Raw genomic sequence first — 15,412 nt, 5'->3', positions numbered from 1 at the left:
ACTTGTCTAATAAGTGAATAGGGTTGTATATATACGATAGTGACTGTGTGTTGAATTTACTTACCTCATTTTTGCTAGTGTAAACTACAAGTGTGTTTTTAAATAATGATATACTTTTACACCAAAGCTCTGGTCAGTGTTTGTTTGTACTACTGTGTCCCTGTACCTATTGTGTATACTCTGCATACTGCCCAACTCTTCTTGAGGGAAGTCTGACTGCTCAGCCACAGCTACCAAGTGAATCTGTTTGGTACAGACTGCTACCAAGTGGGTTTACTGCCAAACACCTGTAGTCTTAAATCTTTTGCAGTGGTCCCTAAGGGAACTGCACAGGTTTCTGCCTAACACTCCATAGAGACACAGTGTAACTGATAAGCAGGGGAAACTCAGTTCATGCACGGGGTAGTAGCCCGGTTTGACCAGGCATTTGCAGGAGATTAGCATCTTCTCTACTGAGCATGCATGATTATCTCTACCAGGGAACCTGTCTCTTTTCTCTGTTCCTCATTTGACCAAGGACCCAGAGATAAGGGGAATGTTGCTTCATTGGAAACCTACTTCAGCAGCAGGACCATCATCCACATGAGGCCATTTCTGGCATTGACCGTGTCCTACTGGATCCCTATGCCCTAGCCCAGGACCCACCTACTTACCCAGAGACCTCCGCATCCCAAGTTATGTGCACGACAAGTCGAGCAGGGGCTGCAGCAACTGGTGCTCACTGAAGACAGACAGCGGATCAGGAGAGAACGAGTTCTGCAGCCTCCTCCCATGGATGAGATGGCCGAAGGTCAGCTAAACTAACAGGAGGATTATGGTTAGGTTTATCCTTATTATACCAGGCTGCGATACTATGTCAGACTGTATCCTTGTATTGCAATAAAAATAAGCGGTCTTTTCATGTTACAAAACTAAAAAACGCAGAGTGGTGTTTGCCTGATTCAATAATGAGGCCTTTGCTCTGATAGAGTGAATTGTCAGGGATTGTCAGGGACTTTGAATGCCTGACTTGCAGCCACTCACAGAAGGCAGAAACACTTGAATACCCAGGGTGTAAGCGCTACACAATCTGCAAAGTACAAATAGAGATATAATTGCAAACCGATTCTCAATAAGATGTGAAAGACTCAGACAGACTCCCGCAGTATTACGGCTAGCACAAACGCAACCTTCAGTGTTTTGATTCAGCAGCCCACATCTGATATTCCAAACCATATTGCAAACCCTACTAAATAGTATAATATATTAGTATATTTTAGTATATTTAATACTGTTCTCTTTGGGTAAAACGGTCATCATAATCTGTGCACTTGTGAAATACTGAAATATTCCATTCAGCCTCTTTAAATTCTAGTAATCTTGGGAATTGTACTGTGTGTGTTAGTGGCACTCAGTTTGAAGAACATAAATGGATCGTAGAGAAATACAGCAGCGGTCACTGATGCCCAGTAAAAAAAAGACCATGCTGCCCCCTAAACCCCCCAGTGCCAATTGCTGACTGTTTGGCTTTGGACCCAATTTCTTTTTTAAAGTGTGCTCTAAAATGCAACATTTTAACCCATTATTTAAAAAATATGAACGGGAGGAGACTTGCCCCCCCCCCCACTTCCTAATTGTTTTGGGCTCCCTTGCTACGCTTGGTAGCTATGGCATACGAGGGAAATATTTATGCCCCTCCACTTAAATAATTCACCAGCTGCCACAGGCCCTGGAACTCTCCTGGAAGCAGGGTGAGGGGAGCCAAGGAACTGTAGTGGGGAGCAGGCAGGGGGGAGGGGAGCATGGGCTAGTGTGTTGGGTGGGGAGAACCCAGGGACTGGGCTAGACGTGGGAAGGGGGAGTCCAGAGACTGATGGGAGCAGGTAGGGGAGCCCAGGGACTTTACTGGGAGCAGGGTGCGGCGACGGCACACAATAGTTTATAGCCATTTGGACTTACTGTCCATTTGGCATTCACAGCCTGCCCACATTGTGCTCAGGGGGACCCAGGCCAAAAAAGGTTTGAAGACTTCTGCCCTAGAGTGAGGCAGACACAAAGCCCAATTTAATAAAATGGCAAAAACACTCATGTTAGTAGCAGTCACGAAGCCTATATTTTCTCTTACGTTTAGGACATTGCTCTCCCCATCACCCCCACATTAACACACGTTTTGGTAATCTATTCTCCTAAGTAGCACAGTGTTTCCCTAGAAATACACACACAGTGGCCGGAGTAACCCTGCCCACCAATTTACACCCATGCACCATTCAAAGTTTTAGCAGCCATCCAATCAGGACTGGCCAGCAACAACCACCCAAATGCACATACACGTGGTAAAAAGCAAACAGCCGCCACACAATGGGTGCCTGGGAAGGCTCAGTCCTGAACCTATGTAGGCATAACAGCCATTTTGGTCATCTCTCTTGGTTTTTTCAGACAAAGAAGGCCTTTGGTATATAAATAACTAGGGTATGGGATTTGTTTAAAATGCCTTAGTAGACAATGGCCATCATAAAAGGGTATTCGACTGCTAAAACAGTAAAATGACTACAGCATGGTGAAACAGTTTTCACCAGCCTGCTGCCCAATGCATTTTTTGGATGAAAGAACTCACATAACGGCAAAATAGGACCCTGGCAGCCATAGGGGATACTAAGGGCAGCACATGAAAAAGAAGATACAACTATGGGTGAATTCAGTAGACGTTCCTCTGAAAGAACAATAAAATCTAAAAACAAAGAAAGCCAGGAAAAGGTTAAAGAGACTCACAGGATTAGCAAAAGGAAGCCCAAAAACTGGATTTTGCCCTACCATATTACTTCACACTGCTTTACCTAAAGGTGTTTGTTACTTTTTCACCCTCCATTCCACACAGGAAGACACTGGCCATGCGAGACCCCCGTCAAGACCTTTGAAGCAAATGTGTGCCACCAACAGAAGAAAACTAAGACAACCACCCGCAATGGGAATTATATAACCCCGATTAGTCCAGATCTACCCCATTTCTGGTAGAGGAAGGGTATGTAATATTTGTGTCTCCAGAGGTTTTGGCTCAAACCCCCATCTGCCCTAGCCTGCAAAGGCCAAAACCTCTGGCGAGCCAGTTTGCAGACCCTGGTGGTAGAGATGTGTTGGCATGAGAGAAACAGTGTCCATTTCCTCATGAAATTCCACAGACTGCCGATTTAACCTAACAGTTTCACACAAAGCATTAAGTCTATAATCAATTCCTGCACTATAGAGCAAATAAAAATCCAGTCTTGGTACACAATCCATTCCTTTTTCTGGCAACAAGCTGCAGAGTATGGATAAAAAGGGGCAGAAGACTGCCAAAAAGGAATCTCATTGGACTCTGCCTCAACGAAGGGTATATACAACTTTGGTTGGTGGGTGTCATACAGCGAACAGGGGTTTAAATGAAAAACAATACCACATTGACGATCTCATGAGTTCTCACCTGAAAGTAAGTGACTTCTGGTGTACTCTCAGTTGCCACCTCTGTAACAACAGATAAGGATTTCAAGTCGCTAGACAAGCACAAACCAAGGGAAGAGCCAAAAACCTGGGGAAAAACAATGTGGGAGATTAATGAACTGCAGAAAGGATGCATTCTTTCCAACAAGTTTTGCAATTTGCTCAGTTCAATGTCACTTGTATGCAGCCAATAGGGATATTAACAGATGAAGATTTAGCTACTGTGGTACTTACCTCCCTATATACATTTTTCATGGATCCCTTAGAAATTTAGCGAGTTCTGGACCACTTTGCACCATTTCTGTAATTCCCAGTGATTTTATAAACAATTTTAAAGTCATCCCTTTAATTTCTGCTATAGGAAATGTACTTGTGACACTGTAACTGCATCTATTAGCAATGTATATACTTGTCCATGAAATGCATCAGGAAAATAACAGTTACCTAAATGTTTATTGATTCTTAGAAGCTTTTGCTAAGGTTTACTATGATTCAATCCTCTTTGTGGGTTTCATGTATTATTCTGGGTTACTTATGCATTAATACTAAGGCCTTAGGAGGTCTAACTTCATGGTGAATTGTGTTTTAGGTATTAGGGATTGTAACCTATTGTTCCATTGGGTTACATTGTGTTTTCCTTTTTAATACCATACCCTGCGATATGTGTTAGGTGCTGAACATCAGGTCTGGGGGCTTCCACATATACTAGAGTTGTGAGGTGTCTTTGGAACACAGCAGTTAGTTGTGCACACTATTGGGTCCTTGCCTGCTAGCTGGGGTGCATTGCTTCCAGGTTCTCCCTTGTCCCTATCCCCTGATATATTATATTGTGCGCTCATATCAAGTAGATGGTACACATAGACATTGGGGTTATGAAGGTCCTTGTATATGCATTACTGTTTGTATAATATGCTGGTGTCTTATTAATAATGTATATTAATATCTAAAGTACTTTTGCCTGGCTTTATATGTGACTAAGTGTATATTTTTCACTACATCAGTGTGGTGTATTTTCTGGAGCTGTGAGTGGGAACTAATTGTACCGCTATGTCGACCTACTACCCTACCTGAGAGTTAAACCGTGTTGCCCTGAACACTCCACCCATGTCTGAGAGAAGTTTGGCTTCCCTTTCTTGCCAGTTGTTTTAGCCTTCCCAATAGGTTTAGTTGTTGTAGAATCCTCAACAGAGGCTGATACAAAAACGACCTTAACAAATAGCTAAGGGAGATAGGGGTTTCCAATGAAGGTGATCGATAAGGCTGTATAGGTCTTGAGAGCTTGTGCATAGATTTATCAGATCGGCCTTCATTTTCAGCTGTTTTCATTATTAGGCCTCATCCATGTCAAAAGGTCATGGAATGTTGACAGTGCCCAAGTGCCTATTCACTGACCATATTAAATTCCTCGCGGTCAACTTCAGGAAAATTACTAGTAATACAAAGTGATTGAGAGATTTTTGAACAACCCTCGGGTTAGGTCTTGGCAACCATCTAACACATTGGTACAACAGTGAGTCGCACAAAATAAAAACTCATATTGCAAGCATAGCAGAGCAGTCAGGCTTAACTTCAGGAGGGTGCAAGGCTAGCAGGGAGGTACAAAGGCTAGCAGGGAGGTGCAATTATTCCCAATAGTCCCCACTAAAGGATTCACCCCACTGGTATACTGAAAAATACATACACACAGCAGAGCATAGTGTAGATATAAAAACATTAAATGGCCAGATAAGGCCTAGCTCACGTTTTACCTTAAAATACAAACCCCATACCTGTTGACAGATACAATACATATAGATGTCCCAAGGTAAACCAATAGTAGACCCCCAGACAATAACACAGTAATTACCATCATATTCAGGATCCAAGAAGCCACACAGAATTCCGTCATTGGTTTCCGGCAACACTTTAGTAAATATTACACATGATGCATGTGCACAAAACACAGTGGAACAACACTTAGAGGTAGTAGAACACAGGGGTACACAGAATCCAGAAAAAGCCAGTAGGGCTACCAAAGTCCAGGATATACTTTAGAGTAAAAATAAACAGACTTAAAAGTCTGTAAGAAATCTATGGTAGATGCTAAAAACGTGAAGCGTGGCCAAATATGCCATACAAGGCAAGCCCTTTCTCAGGCAAAGCAGGGGTATAGGTTTGTGTCTGGATCAGGGGGCTGGGACTGTCTAGGCCAAGACAACATTCTGGCCAAAGTGTGTCTGTTTAGCTGGGCAGATATGGTGGCTGTAGGCTGTCCATGTTTGGACAGCCAATGCTGGTTTGAATAGAGCAGATTCTTACTATTAGGGGGCTCAATTCCGACTCCAGCTCGAATTTAGTATAAAAGGTGAACTCCTGAAGCCATTGTTTAGATTGTCATTGGAGCCAAGTCCCCTTCCAAGAGAAGCATCCTAATGAAGACCTGTGGATCTTCATTGCAGCCAACCAGCATTGCCTTCAGCAACCGTCCTGGAGAGGTCTTGGTCTTTTGTCGATCTCTTTAAGCCCTTCATCAGTGCTTCAACCCTTATGCCCATGGGAACAGCAATTATCGACCCCTGCTCGAGGATCCTGCCCTTAGAAGTGTTCAGGGACCACCCTGTGGACTGACCCTCTCCCACCTTGGCTACCCTGCTACACTGATCTCCTTCCAGAGTTGAGACTTGGGACTCTGCTGCCCCTCAACTACTGAAACAAGAGGCCTTTCTCCTATGCAGTTCCCCGTCACTAAGAGAGGCCTTGCAGGACCAGCATCTTTGTTCCGCCACTAGGGTTGTCTTCTGCCATCTGATCATGGTGGTCAACGCTGTTTTCCACATGCATCGAGTCCTAGGGGAAACTCAGAAGAAGCCCCAGCACTGCTTCCCCTGGAGTGAGATAGCTGAAAATGGAGCAGGTGACTTGTGACACAAGCTGAAGTTCTGCAAATGTCCAAGGCTCTGCTCGGAGCAACGATGGCTGCAGCAAGGTCGCACAGAAGAGAGCTCGTTAGTCCACCGGTTGGTCCATGGATAATTCCGAATGCTCAACAGGCATGGATCCTCGACCAGAGGGTTGAGACCGGTTGTTCCCACCATCCCTGGGGAAGCACCAATGAAGGCTTTCTTGAGGTCAAGACAGGAGCAAGGCTTGACCCGGACAACACTGGAGTCCCTGTTGGACAGCTGCAGAGGTCGTCAGAGGGCTGCTCTTCTTCATAGAAGCCTTGTTTCCAACGATGATGGAATAAAAAGATGCAGCTGCCCTCCTTTTATCCAAGATTTAGGCTGGAAGCAAGCCCTAGCCCACCAAAGGTAAGGGTTTGCAGTAGTCAAACCACCAGTGGCTGTCCAAACTCGGATAGCCACATGGTCACCACATGTGCCCAGTGCAGACATTCTGGCACTAGCGCTGCGGATTAGAACTATACATCCCAGCCCCTTTCTCTAACTCTCACACACCATCATATAGCTTGCAAAATACACAGCTTTTCACGAGAAATGGATTTGCATAGAAGGCATTTCCTGACCAGGGAAGTCAGGAAGAAGGTCAAAAAAATAATGTGGCCAAAGGACAAGCACAAAACCTTGTGGCATGGCCATCATAGGATGCTAGCCACCCTTTAGTAGCCAATTGCGGTAATTGCAAAAGCGCACAAGCAAAATAATGCTAAAATGGTAAAAATATCACAGCTGCCACCAGCTTGATTAGGCACATATTAAAAGTAACCAAAAGCCATTATATAAAAAGACAGAAGGATACAAATCACTCTAGTAGCACTTCACTGCAAGGTGGTGTGTGCGATTGTAACAATACAAGAATAAAAATGCACAGATTCGCAAAGAGGGAGGTTGTCTATCAGTACTGACTGTCTTGGGGACTAGTCCATTTCCACATAAGAATGAACAAAACAGGCTAAGGATGTAAATCAGAGGCTTTGCTAACCTAAAAATTCAGGACAAGCATCAAAATACACAAAATGACATGGCGTCATACATCTGTGGAGCGAGAAAGCGGAAAGAAAAAGATCTTTCCCAACAAATTACAAGGCAAGACTTAAAAGACCCAGTCTGCTCACATGCTCTCTTTGCGAGCATAAGATGGCAGCCTCCATAGTGTTTTCAACTGGGTATTTGGCGGTTTGTAAGGCCAGTCTGATCGCGAAAACCTTCATTTTCAATCCCTTAACAGGAATTTGAAGCATGTGAACATACTCGGCATGCTTTAGATCCTGTAACCACTTTTAAACAATGTCTGAATCCTCTGCTGAAATCTTTAAGGGTGTAGAAATAAGGCTCACACACAAATGTGACATTGGCCCTCATTACGAGATAGCCGGTAGGAAATCCACAATAATGGCATGCCGTAGCTACCATTACCGGCATGCCTTGAGTCAGGAATCAACGTCTGATTACGAGCATAACTTGCCGTAACCAATGGCATGCCGCTAAATCACCCAAAAACCCACACAACGGCATCAATGCCCTTGGCACCGGCATCACCAACCCGCAAATACCGGCACCGGCATACCGGTACCAGAAACTACGTCATCGGGCCGGAACTGGAAATGCACCGGCGGCCATCTTTAAAAACACAATCCATTGCAATTCTCCAAACACAGGAGTCAAACACTTGAAATTGAAGATCACAAAGGGAGATGTCAGCTACCCAGGGGAACGTCTGCCGCCGCAAACCTAGGTTTAGTGAGCTGGAATTAAACATGCTTGCCACCTCCCTCGTAGACAATGCTGACGAGGTATTTGGAGTGGACCTGCGCAGCTGCGCAAAAAGGAGATCTGGACCAAATTGGCCAACAAGGTCTCAGCGGTAGGCACCGCACCCAGGACCATAAGGGACTGCCTGTGTCTCAGAGTGTGAAACCTATTGTCTGCTGAGCGCAGCCAATGGCAAGCCACTGGTGGTGGACCACATTCTCCCCTCAAACTCCACCCCTGGGAGGAAAAGATGTTCCTCCATCCTGAACATGGCCAGCATCGAGGGCGTGGGTGACGCGGAGCATGGAGCCACAACATCTGGAGATGCAGCTGAGTGTCCATTACTAACATCCCATAGCCACTCCGTCCCCTGATCACCAATAGTGCCATGTGCATGACTGCAACCAGATACCTGCTGCCCTGCAAGACACTGAACAGACCCTCAAAACAGTAAATCTTCCCACCATGGAGACTGTCCACAAGCACCACAGGCACACAACACATGCCCCATGCCATACAGACAGACAGACAGACAGACCCACCGTCTGCACGCGTCAACACACTCCACCGAGGTCAACATGGCCACTGTGCCATGTGTCAGCATGGCACCAACAACACCTGTCCACAGTGCATGCACCATTGCACACATCCCACTGTGCCCATCCAGTGTCCCCTCTGTAGCTGACGACACCCCAATGACCCTACCTACACACACATACCCCCACTCCCTCACATGCAGACTACACAAATGCACAGTCCAGGGTTGCATATACACATCAATGGCCGAGCACAAAAACCCATCCCACATACCAAATCGTGTACACATCATGATGTACCAACACTGCTCCACCCCTGCACATGTGTGCTGCTACACACTGCCCCCACCATGATTCAAAGGATGCACATCACTGTAAATTGAAGTGTGATGGCTGTTGCATGGTTCATGGCACAACAATGAAGTACCCCTAAATTGTCGACCACAGGCACCTCATCCAGCAGCGAAGGAAAACTCGCAACTACCCCAACCACCACTGTACGTCGGCAAAGCCACAAAAAAACAGCTTGCAGCCAGGAACCAGCACACAGCCAGGAACCAGCACACAGCGACGGCCGACCAAAGTCCACGGCCCCCGCGTCACGTCCTCCGAGCCACCCTTGCGCACCTGTCAGCCTCAAGAGCCATGCGAAGACACCTTCAGGCAGGCGGCAGCTTTACCACAGCCCTGAATCAGTGTCCGACCCGCCACGCCGCACCACAACACAGGGCATGAGTGAGGCTACACAAGATGAGGAAGCAGCATCACCGCAAATTGAAATCGAGGACCTGCCTCATTCCCCAGCAACGAGCATGCCTGGCGATCCCATATCGCCCATACAGAGTATGCCCGTACTTGATGACTCGGACACACCAGACATGCGTAGCACACGACGTGTCACAGCAGCACCCAGCAACATGGAGGAGACCGGACCCGGTGACAATGACAATGGGCACCATGAGCATGTACCGAGGTTCAGCCCAGCAGCCCCATGCAGTCCACCACCCATGCCCCTTGCCAGAATGGTGCACATTTGCAACATTGAAGCCCTCCTCACCCGGACCGAGGAGAGCCAGGAGGCGATGCATTTACTCCTGAACCGGTACCTCACCGAGGCAGAATTCACAAGGCAGACCATTCAGGACAACACGAGAAAGACTGGAAGGATGCTGGGCCGGGCAACAGAGGCATTTTACCAACTGGCCAGAAGGGTACGTGAGGGCAACAAAGTCATGTCCTCAATGGCAGAGTCCATTACCTCCTAGTCACGGCCATCGCCGAACAGCGGCACATTATAACGCCGCCAGTCAAGTCAGTAAGTGCTACGCCCAGCCCTTCGACACAGGGCAGCCCCTTGCGCCGCTCATTGAGGCTGACCCGTCCCATGGGTCCCCAACCACCAGCTCCAAACAGGGGCAGAAGTAGGCCTTTCACTAGAGTGCCTGGCAGTCGGAACCTGTTGTTGAAGGGATGTTTTTGGCATTTCACATACGACATTGGACGTTGTTTTTCACTTTGTGGGGTGGGTGAGTGCAAACAGGTGTTAAAGGGAGAAGGGTGTTTTGGGCAATTTTTGGGGGTTTAGTTGTAATTGGGAGTTGCAACCATCTTGTTTGGACTGAGATGCATGTCCAACCTGTCACATTTTGTGTACGGTTCACCAGGCATTAATACACTTGTGTTTGAAAGCAGTAAAGTTGTCTGTACATTATTCAAGGGGTGTATGAGTATTTAATGTAACACACTGCAACGCCTACAGTGTGACAATTAAAAATGTCCATGTGTGGATCATACATCAGAAATAAATTGTGACCGTTGCCTGTCGTGTGGCCTGTCCATCATGGCTATGGTGATGCTGAGGGTGTTTAACATCCTCATCATGATCGTCGTCATCATCATCCTGTGGCAACATATCCACGTCCGGGGGCAGGGGCACATTAAGACGGATGCACATGTTGTGCAATATTGTACAACAAATCACAATACGCCCCACCCTCTTGGAACCATAGATGAGGGTACCCCCAGACCGGCTTATGCTGCGAAAGCGACTCTTCAGTAGGTCAAAGGTCTGTTCTATTGTGAGGCGAGACCTTGTATGTGTGCGATTGTATGCCTCTTCAAGTCGGTTACGTGGACGTCTGATTGGGGTCAGCAGCCAGCCCATCAGTGGATACCCAGCGTCACCTGCATGTTGACAAGAGAGAGGGTACCACTGATATGCATCGTTTCACAAACATGGTTGGGTCTATTCTGTTCAGGCATGATTTTCAGGGATTCAATACTAGCAGTGTGCACCAGTGCTCCAGGATTGCGGTATGTTTTGTAGTGTACACACGCCCAACATGGCCCACCCATCAGGCCGATTCCCAGTGCCGGCGCACCCCCCCCGCCCCCCAATTTTACCCCACACGGCCCACTCATCAGGCAGATTCCCAGTGCTGGCACACTTACACCCCCCCCCAATTTTACCCCACATGGCCCACCAATCACTGGCACATTCCCTCTCCCTCCCTCCCCCCCTATTTTACCCCACATGGCCCACCCATCAGGCAGATTCCCAGTGCGGGCAAATCACCCAACCCATCATCAATGCGTCTGCCCCTGTGGTCACACTCACCCAGCAGCCATGTATGGGGTCCGGCATGTCGGTCCATGTAGCGGGGCAGCGTCAAGTTCCGCAGGACCAGTGCATCGTGTGTCGACCCAGGGTATCGGGCACAGCAGTATGTGATCATTTTGATGGCATCACACACCATTTAGACATTAATCGAATGGAACTGCTTCCTGTTGCGGTACACCTGCTCAACTACATACCGCACCACCAGCTCTGCATGTGTGCAGTCTATGGCACCTATGATGTTTGGCATACCCACTATGGCATGGAATGCTACTTTGGTTGCATAGATCTCCGCTGGGGTACGTGGCATGCTGATGTGGTCAAGTACATGTTTGAGGAGTGCCTCAAGTACATGCGTCAGCACTCGGGAGATGCAGGGTTGTGGTATCCCATGCAGTTGACCCACAGTGTGCTAATAGGTTCCAGTTGCCAGGAAGTGTAGCACACTTACATACTTGAGCAGGGGGGAGGGGGGAATGGCTGTCCGTATGTTGATAATGCTCACAAGGTCATCGTGTACGAGTTCCACTAGTGCGATGATGGTGTCTCTGTCCAGCCGGTACAGGGTGTGGATTTGTGATGGGGTTAGAGTGAATGGGGTGACACGTTAGCTGTCCCCCTCTGGCCCTCCTTCTCCTCCTGCACATTTGCTGCATGGCCTGCCTCACTGCCTCCTCAGAGTAGCTGTTCCTGCATGTACTCCACCTCCAGCAGGGCTAGTGCTGGTGGTAGCATTTTTGCTCTGGAAGGGGTGTGGTGTGTGGGTGTGCTGGCTTTGTACTGTGGCTGGGTTCAATGGTGTGCACATGTGCTGATTTGTTGCACCTGTGGCTGCTTTCTGCTCACCTGATCCCCGTTAACGCCTGCCCTGCGATGCCGGTTGTTCCGGCATCTTTCTTGCCGTTATTACTGGTATGTGGATGCCGGTATATGCATGTCCGTGCACCTCTGTATTTGCACTGGTCTGTGGCATGCCGGTGTTTCAGGGATGCTACCGGCATCGGGGATGCCACTCACGGAAGGGCTGGTGTCGGTGTTGACATACTCACGGGTCGTAATGATCCGGTCCGGTTATCGATGCTGGTAGTTCCGTACCGACATCGATTTTACCAGACCGGCAAGCTTGTAATGAGGCCCATTGTTTTGGTCATAGACTTATTAACCAGTAAACGGGTTGGTAAAGCGACCTCTCTGTCCCTAAAGCTAGGAGGGGTGTCGCGGTCTCAAACAAATGTAAAGAAAATGTCAGAATGTCAAATAATAAGTCACTGTTGTGTCAAAGAAAAACTCATTTTGACCCCAACACTGAACTTAAATCTAATGTCCAAGGATGCTACATTCTCAACTAAACTGATCATGAAATTTCTTTGCCAACAGAGAGTTCCCAATGTCTCGGGTTCTCAAACAAATGTTCCTTTTTCACAATGCAATGTTCCAATGACCAGGGATCAGCTCCTTTCCCCTGAATTCCTTCTTATTCTACTTCACAAGTTAGGAGGTCATCTCCCCCCTTAGGTGGTTTCCTTGACTTTGCAAATTAACGCAACAGAAAACATCTTCAGGCCATGGGAAGTATTTCTCAGACCCAGCCTTCACAAGTTACAACACAATGTTCCCTCAGTCAGGGGTCTTGTCTCCATTTCCCTGGACTTTCCAAACGTTCCCAATGAAGCAAAACAAAAGTTCACAAGTTCCCTATGAATACCTCTTCTTTGTTCACAGAGGGCTTAAGGTCGGGTTCACTCTCCTGCCAAACATACACCAAGAAGTCATAATTGATAGTCTCAGCTAATCTCTTCCTTATATCTCCTTGGGCCGCAGACACTGCTTTCACAAATGAGCGCATCCTTAATCTTAGACTTTCATATGGGTGCATATTATACCAGCTTGGTGTAATCTTCTGCCAAGCCTATGTTTTCATCTCATATCTCTCTTTTGCTCTCAGGTCCCAAAACGTGTTCTCTGGCTCTCATATGGGTGCGGGTTCAGACCCTTTCATTCTGCTCTTTGGGCTCGTTCCCCTGATTGGAATGAGGGAAGGGGGGCTGGCAAAGAGGGATGGTGTAACAAAGCAGATGTATACTCCATTCTCAGGGGATGGTCGTCCCTAATCCCATAACAGGTTTCCTCTCCAATGTAATCCTCCCCCTGTGCACCACCCCCAGGGGGACTATTCTACTGTGGACGCAACGCCCTGGCCCCATGGGAAAGGTCTCCCCCTAGACCTTGTGTGTGTGGTCTCCCCCTAGAGGATAAGGGACAACATTCCACAGATTACTCACAACTCTGTTTAAAGAGTAACACGCACACACAATCCCCAGCCACCCCAAGCAAGGCAAAGAACGAGCCTGTAAATTGGAAACCTGGACGCTGATTCTTGATAGATTTTTTACTGCTCTATGCTGTAGAGAAGGTATGGTATCACTAGTATGACACTGACACAATGGATACAATTTGTAAAACCTTTATTGAAAATATTGGGGTCTGAGAAACTCCTATGTTGCCATATAAATAAAATGGGAGTAGCCTCGACCATCAAACGATAAAAGAAAAGCGTCCTAGTGGAGTCCGTCAAATCACAATGGCCTATGCTAACAAAAACCCAATGCCTGCCCTATCTCTTGTACAAAAAGTGTAAAAAGGAGAAATGTATGCAAAGGAAAAATCATTGTTCAAAAGAATAAAGGTAGTTGAACCAGCTCTCCTCCTCACATTATACCTCATGGAGTAAAGCTATCCTCGTAAGCAGGATGACACACTGACTCGGTTTCTGATACTAGCAGTTCCAAACTGTGGATTGAGGCATGCATGGCCTTCCCCGTAAAGTCTCTTTCTTGACTTTCAAAATGATATTCGAACGTAAAGTTCACAGGTCCCCCCTCTGCCGGGCTCAGACCTTACAGCACACAGTTCACGCAGGTCCCCCTCTGTCGGGCTCAGACCTCTCACGTCGCAGTCCAACAGAAGCCTCACAGTTCCACAGTTCACAGAGGTCCCCCTCTGTCGTCCCAGACCTCTTGTCAGGTTCCGCTTTAGTTAGCTAGCTAGAAAAGGTCTCCGGCAGAGCAGGTGTAGAATGCAAGAAATAAGCGAGATTCTAAAAACGGTTTATTTATTGTGAAGAATTTCGAATCCAATTTTCCTTAATCAGTAAGTATACTGAGGGATTCAGGAGTCATCCCAGCTCAAGATGGCCTGAACCATTCTTAGAGCTCATTGGTTCAGCAGCTTCTGAGAAAAAGTTTGGAACCGTGTGAAAGGTTCTAAACTGCCCTTCTTTCAGGGAACCAGCAAAGAAGGTTGTAGTTATTTTGGCTCCAGAGTAAAAAACCTTAGAGAAAGCTTCAAGTGAAACCAGAGAATTCAGCAACTAGCAGGAACAGAGCAGACTCAAGACTAGAGGCACAAACAAATTCAACTTCAGTAAGCTAAGTCAATTTTTATGTTATGCTTCAGTACATTTTTTGACTGTGATTAATGTGATGAACTGACAAAGGTACTTTGTCATTAATAAACTTTGACATGTCAGTAACACATTATCAGCGCTACGCTTAAGGAATCTTGAAGTTAAAGTTCTAACGGCAACAGAAAAGACAAAGGATTAAGAAATGTTTATGTTTGTGTGTGCGGAACAGTTTTAGGCATGCGCACATTTTAATCTCATTAATTTAGTAATATGTGCCCAAGTTAATTTGCGCTTACTAACATTGTTTTGTTGCACAAGACAGCTGAGCGTTGGGTTTTTCTTCATTAACCCAGTGGTCTTTGAAAGTGTGCTCGCGATTCGTAACGTTACAGGAGAGAACCTTACTGTCAGGGTTGCTCTGTCTGGGGTTACCGTGTGTGAGTATTGGGAATTCATTTGTTTTCTGATTGGGGAAAGTTTTATGTGTGTTCACTTTCACGTTTGGGCCTTAAAGGATAGTTCCGGGACTTTTTTTTTATTGTCCCTACGGTTCGGCCATGTGTTTTTAAGCATAAATCGGTAGATCGTATAAAACTTTCCTATGGACCTTACCCGACTTTTCGTCCATTAACGCACTCGAAATCAGCTGCCATTTTGTGATAATCCTATCACTTTCCGCATCGCCCTGGCTGACCTGCTTTTGCGGCAC

At 46.7% G+C, this 15,412-nt stretch overlaps 1 protein-coding gene across 3 annotated transcripts in view; it reads right to left on the bottom strand.

Moving 5' to 3' along the window:
* Positions 1-15,412, bottom strand: part of ANAPC4 (anaphase promoting complex subunit 4) — a 1,458,106-nt gene that overhangs the window by 1,217,160 nt on the left and 225,534 nt on the right. For all 3 annotated transcript variants that reach the window (XM_069631855.1, XM_069631854.1, XM_069631856.1), the window contains one exon: positions 3,437-3,541. In XM_069631855.1, the coding sequence (XP_069487956.1) occupies positions 3,437-3,541 (105 nt within the window). The remainder of the gene's footprint in view (positions 1-3,436; positions 3,542-15,412) is intronic.

The sequence above is a fragment of the Ambystoma mexicanum genome, chromosome 6q, assembly GCF_040938575.1.
Source record: "Ambystoma mexicanum isolate Mex_15411 chromosome 6q, UKY_AmexF1_1, whole genome shotgun sequence".
Classification (NCBI taxonomy): Eukaryota; Metazoa; Chordata; class Amphibia; order Caudata; family Ambystomatidae; genus Ambystoma; species Ambystoma mexicanum.
The sequence above is the reverse complement of the archived record's forward strand: the minus strand, read 5'-3'. Positions and strand labels throughout refer to the sequence as shown.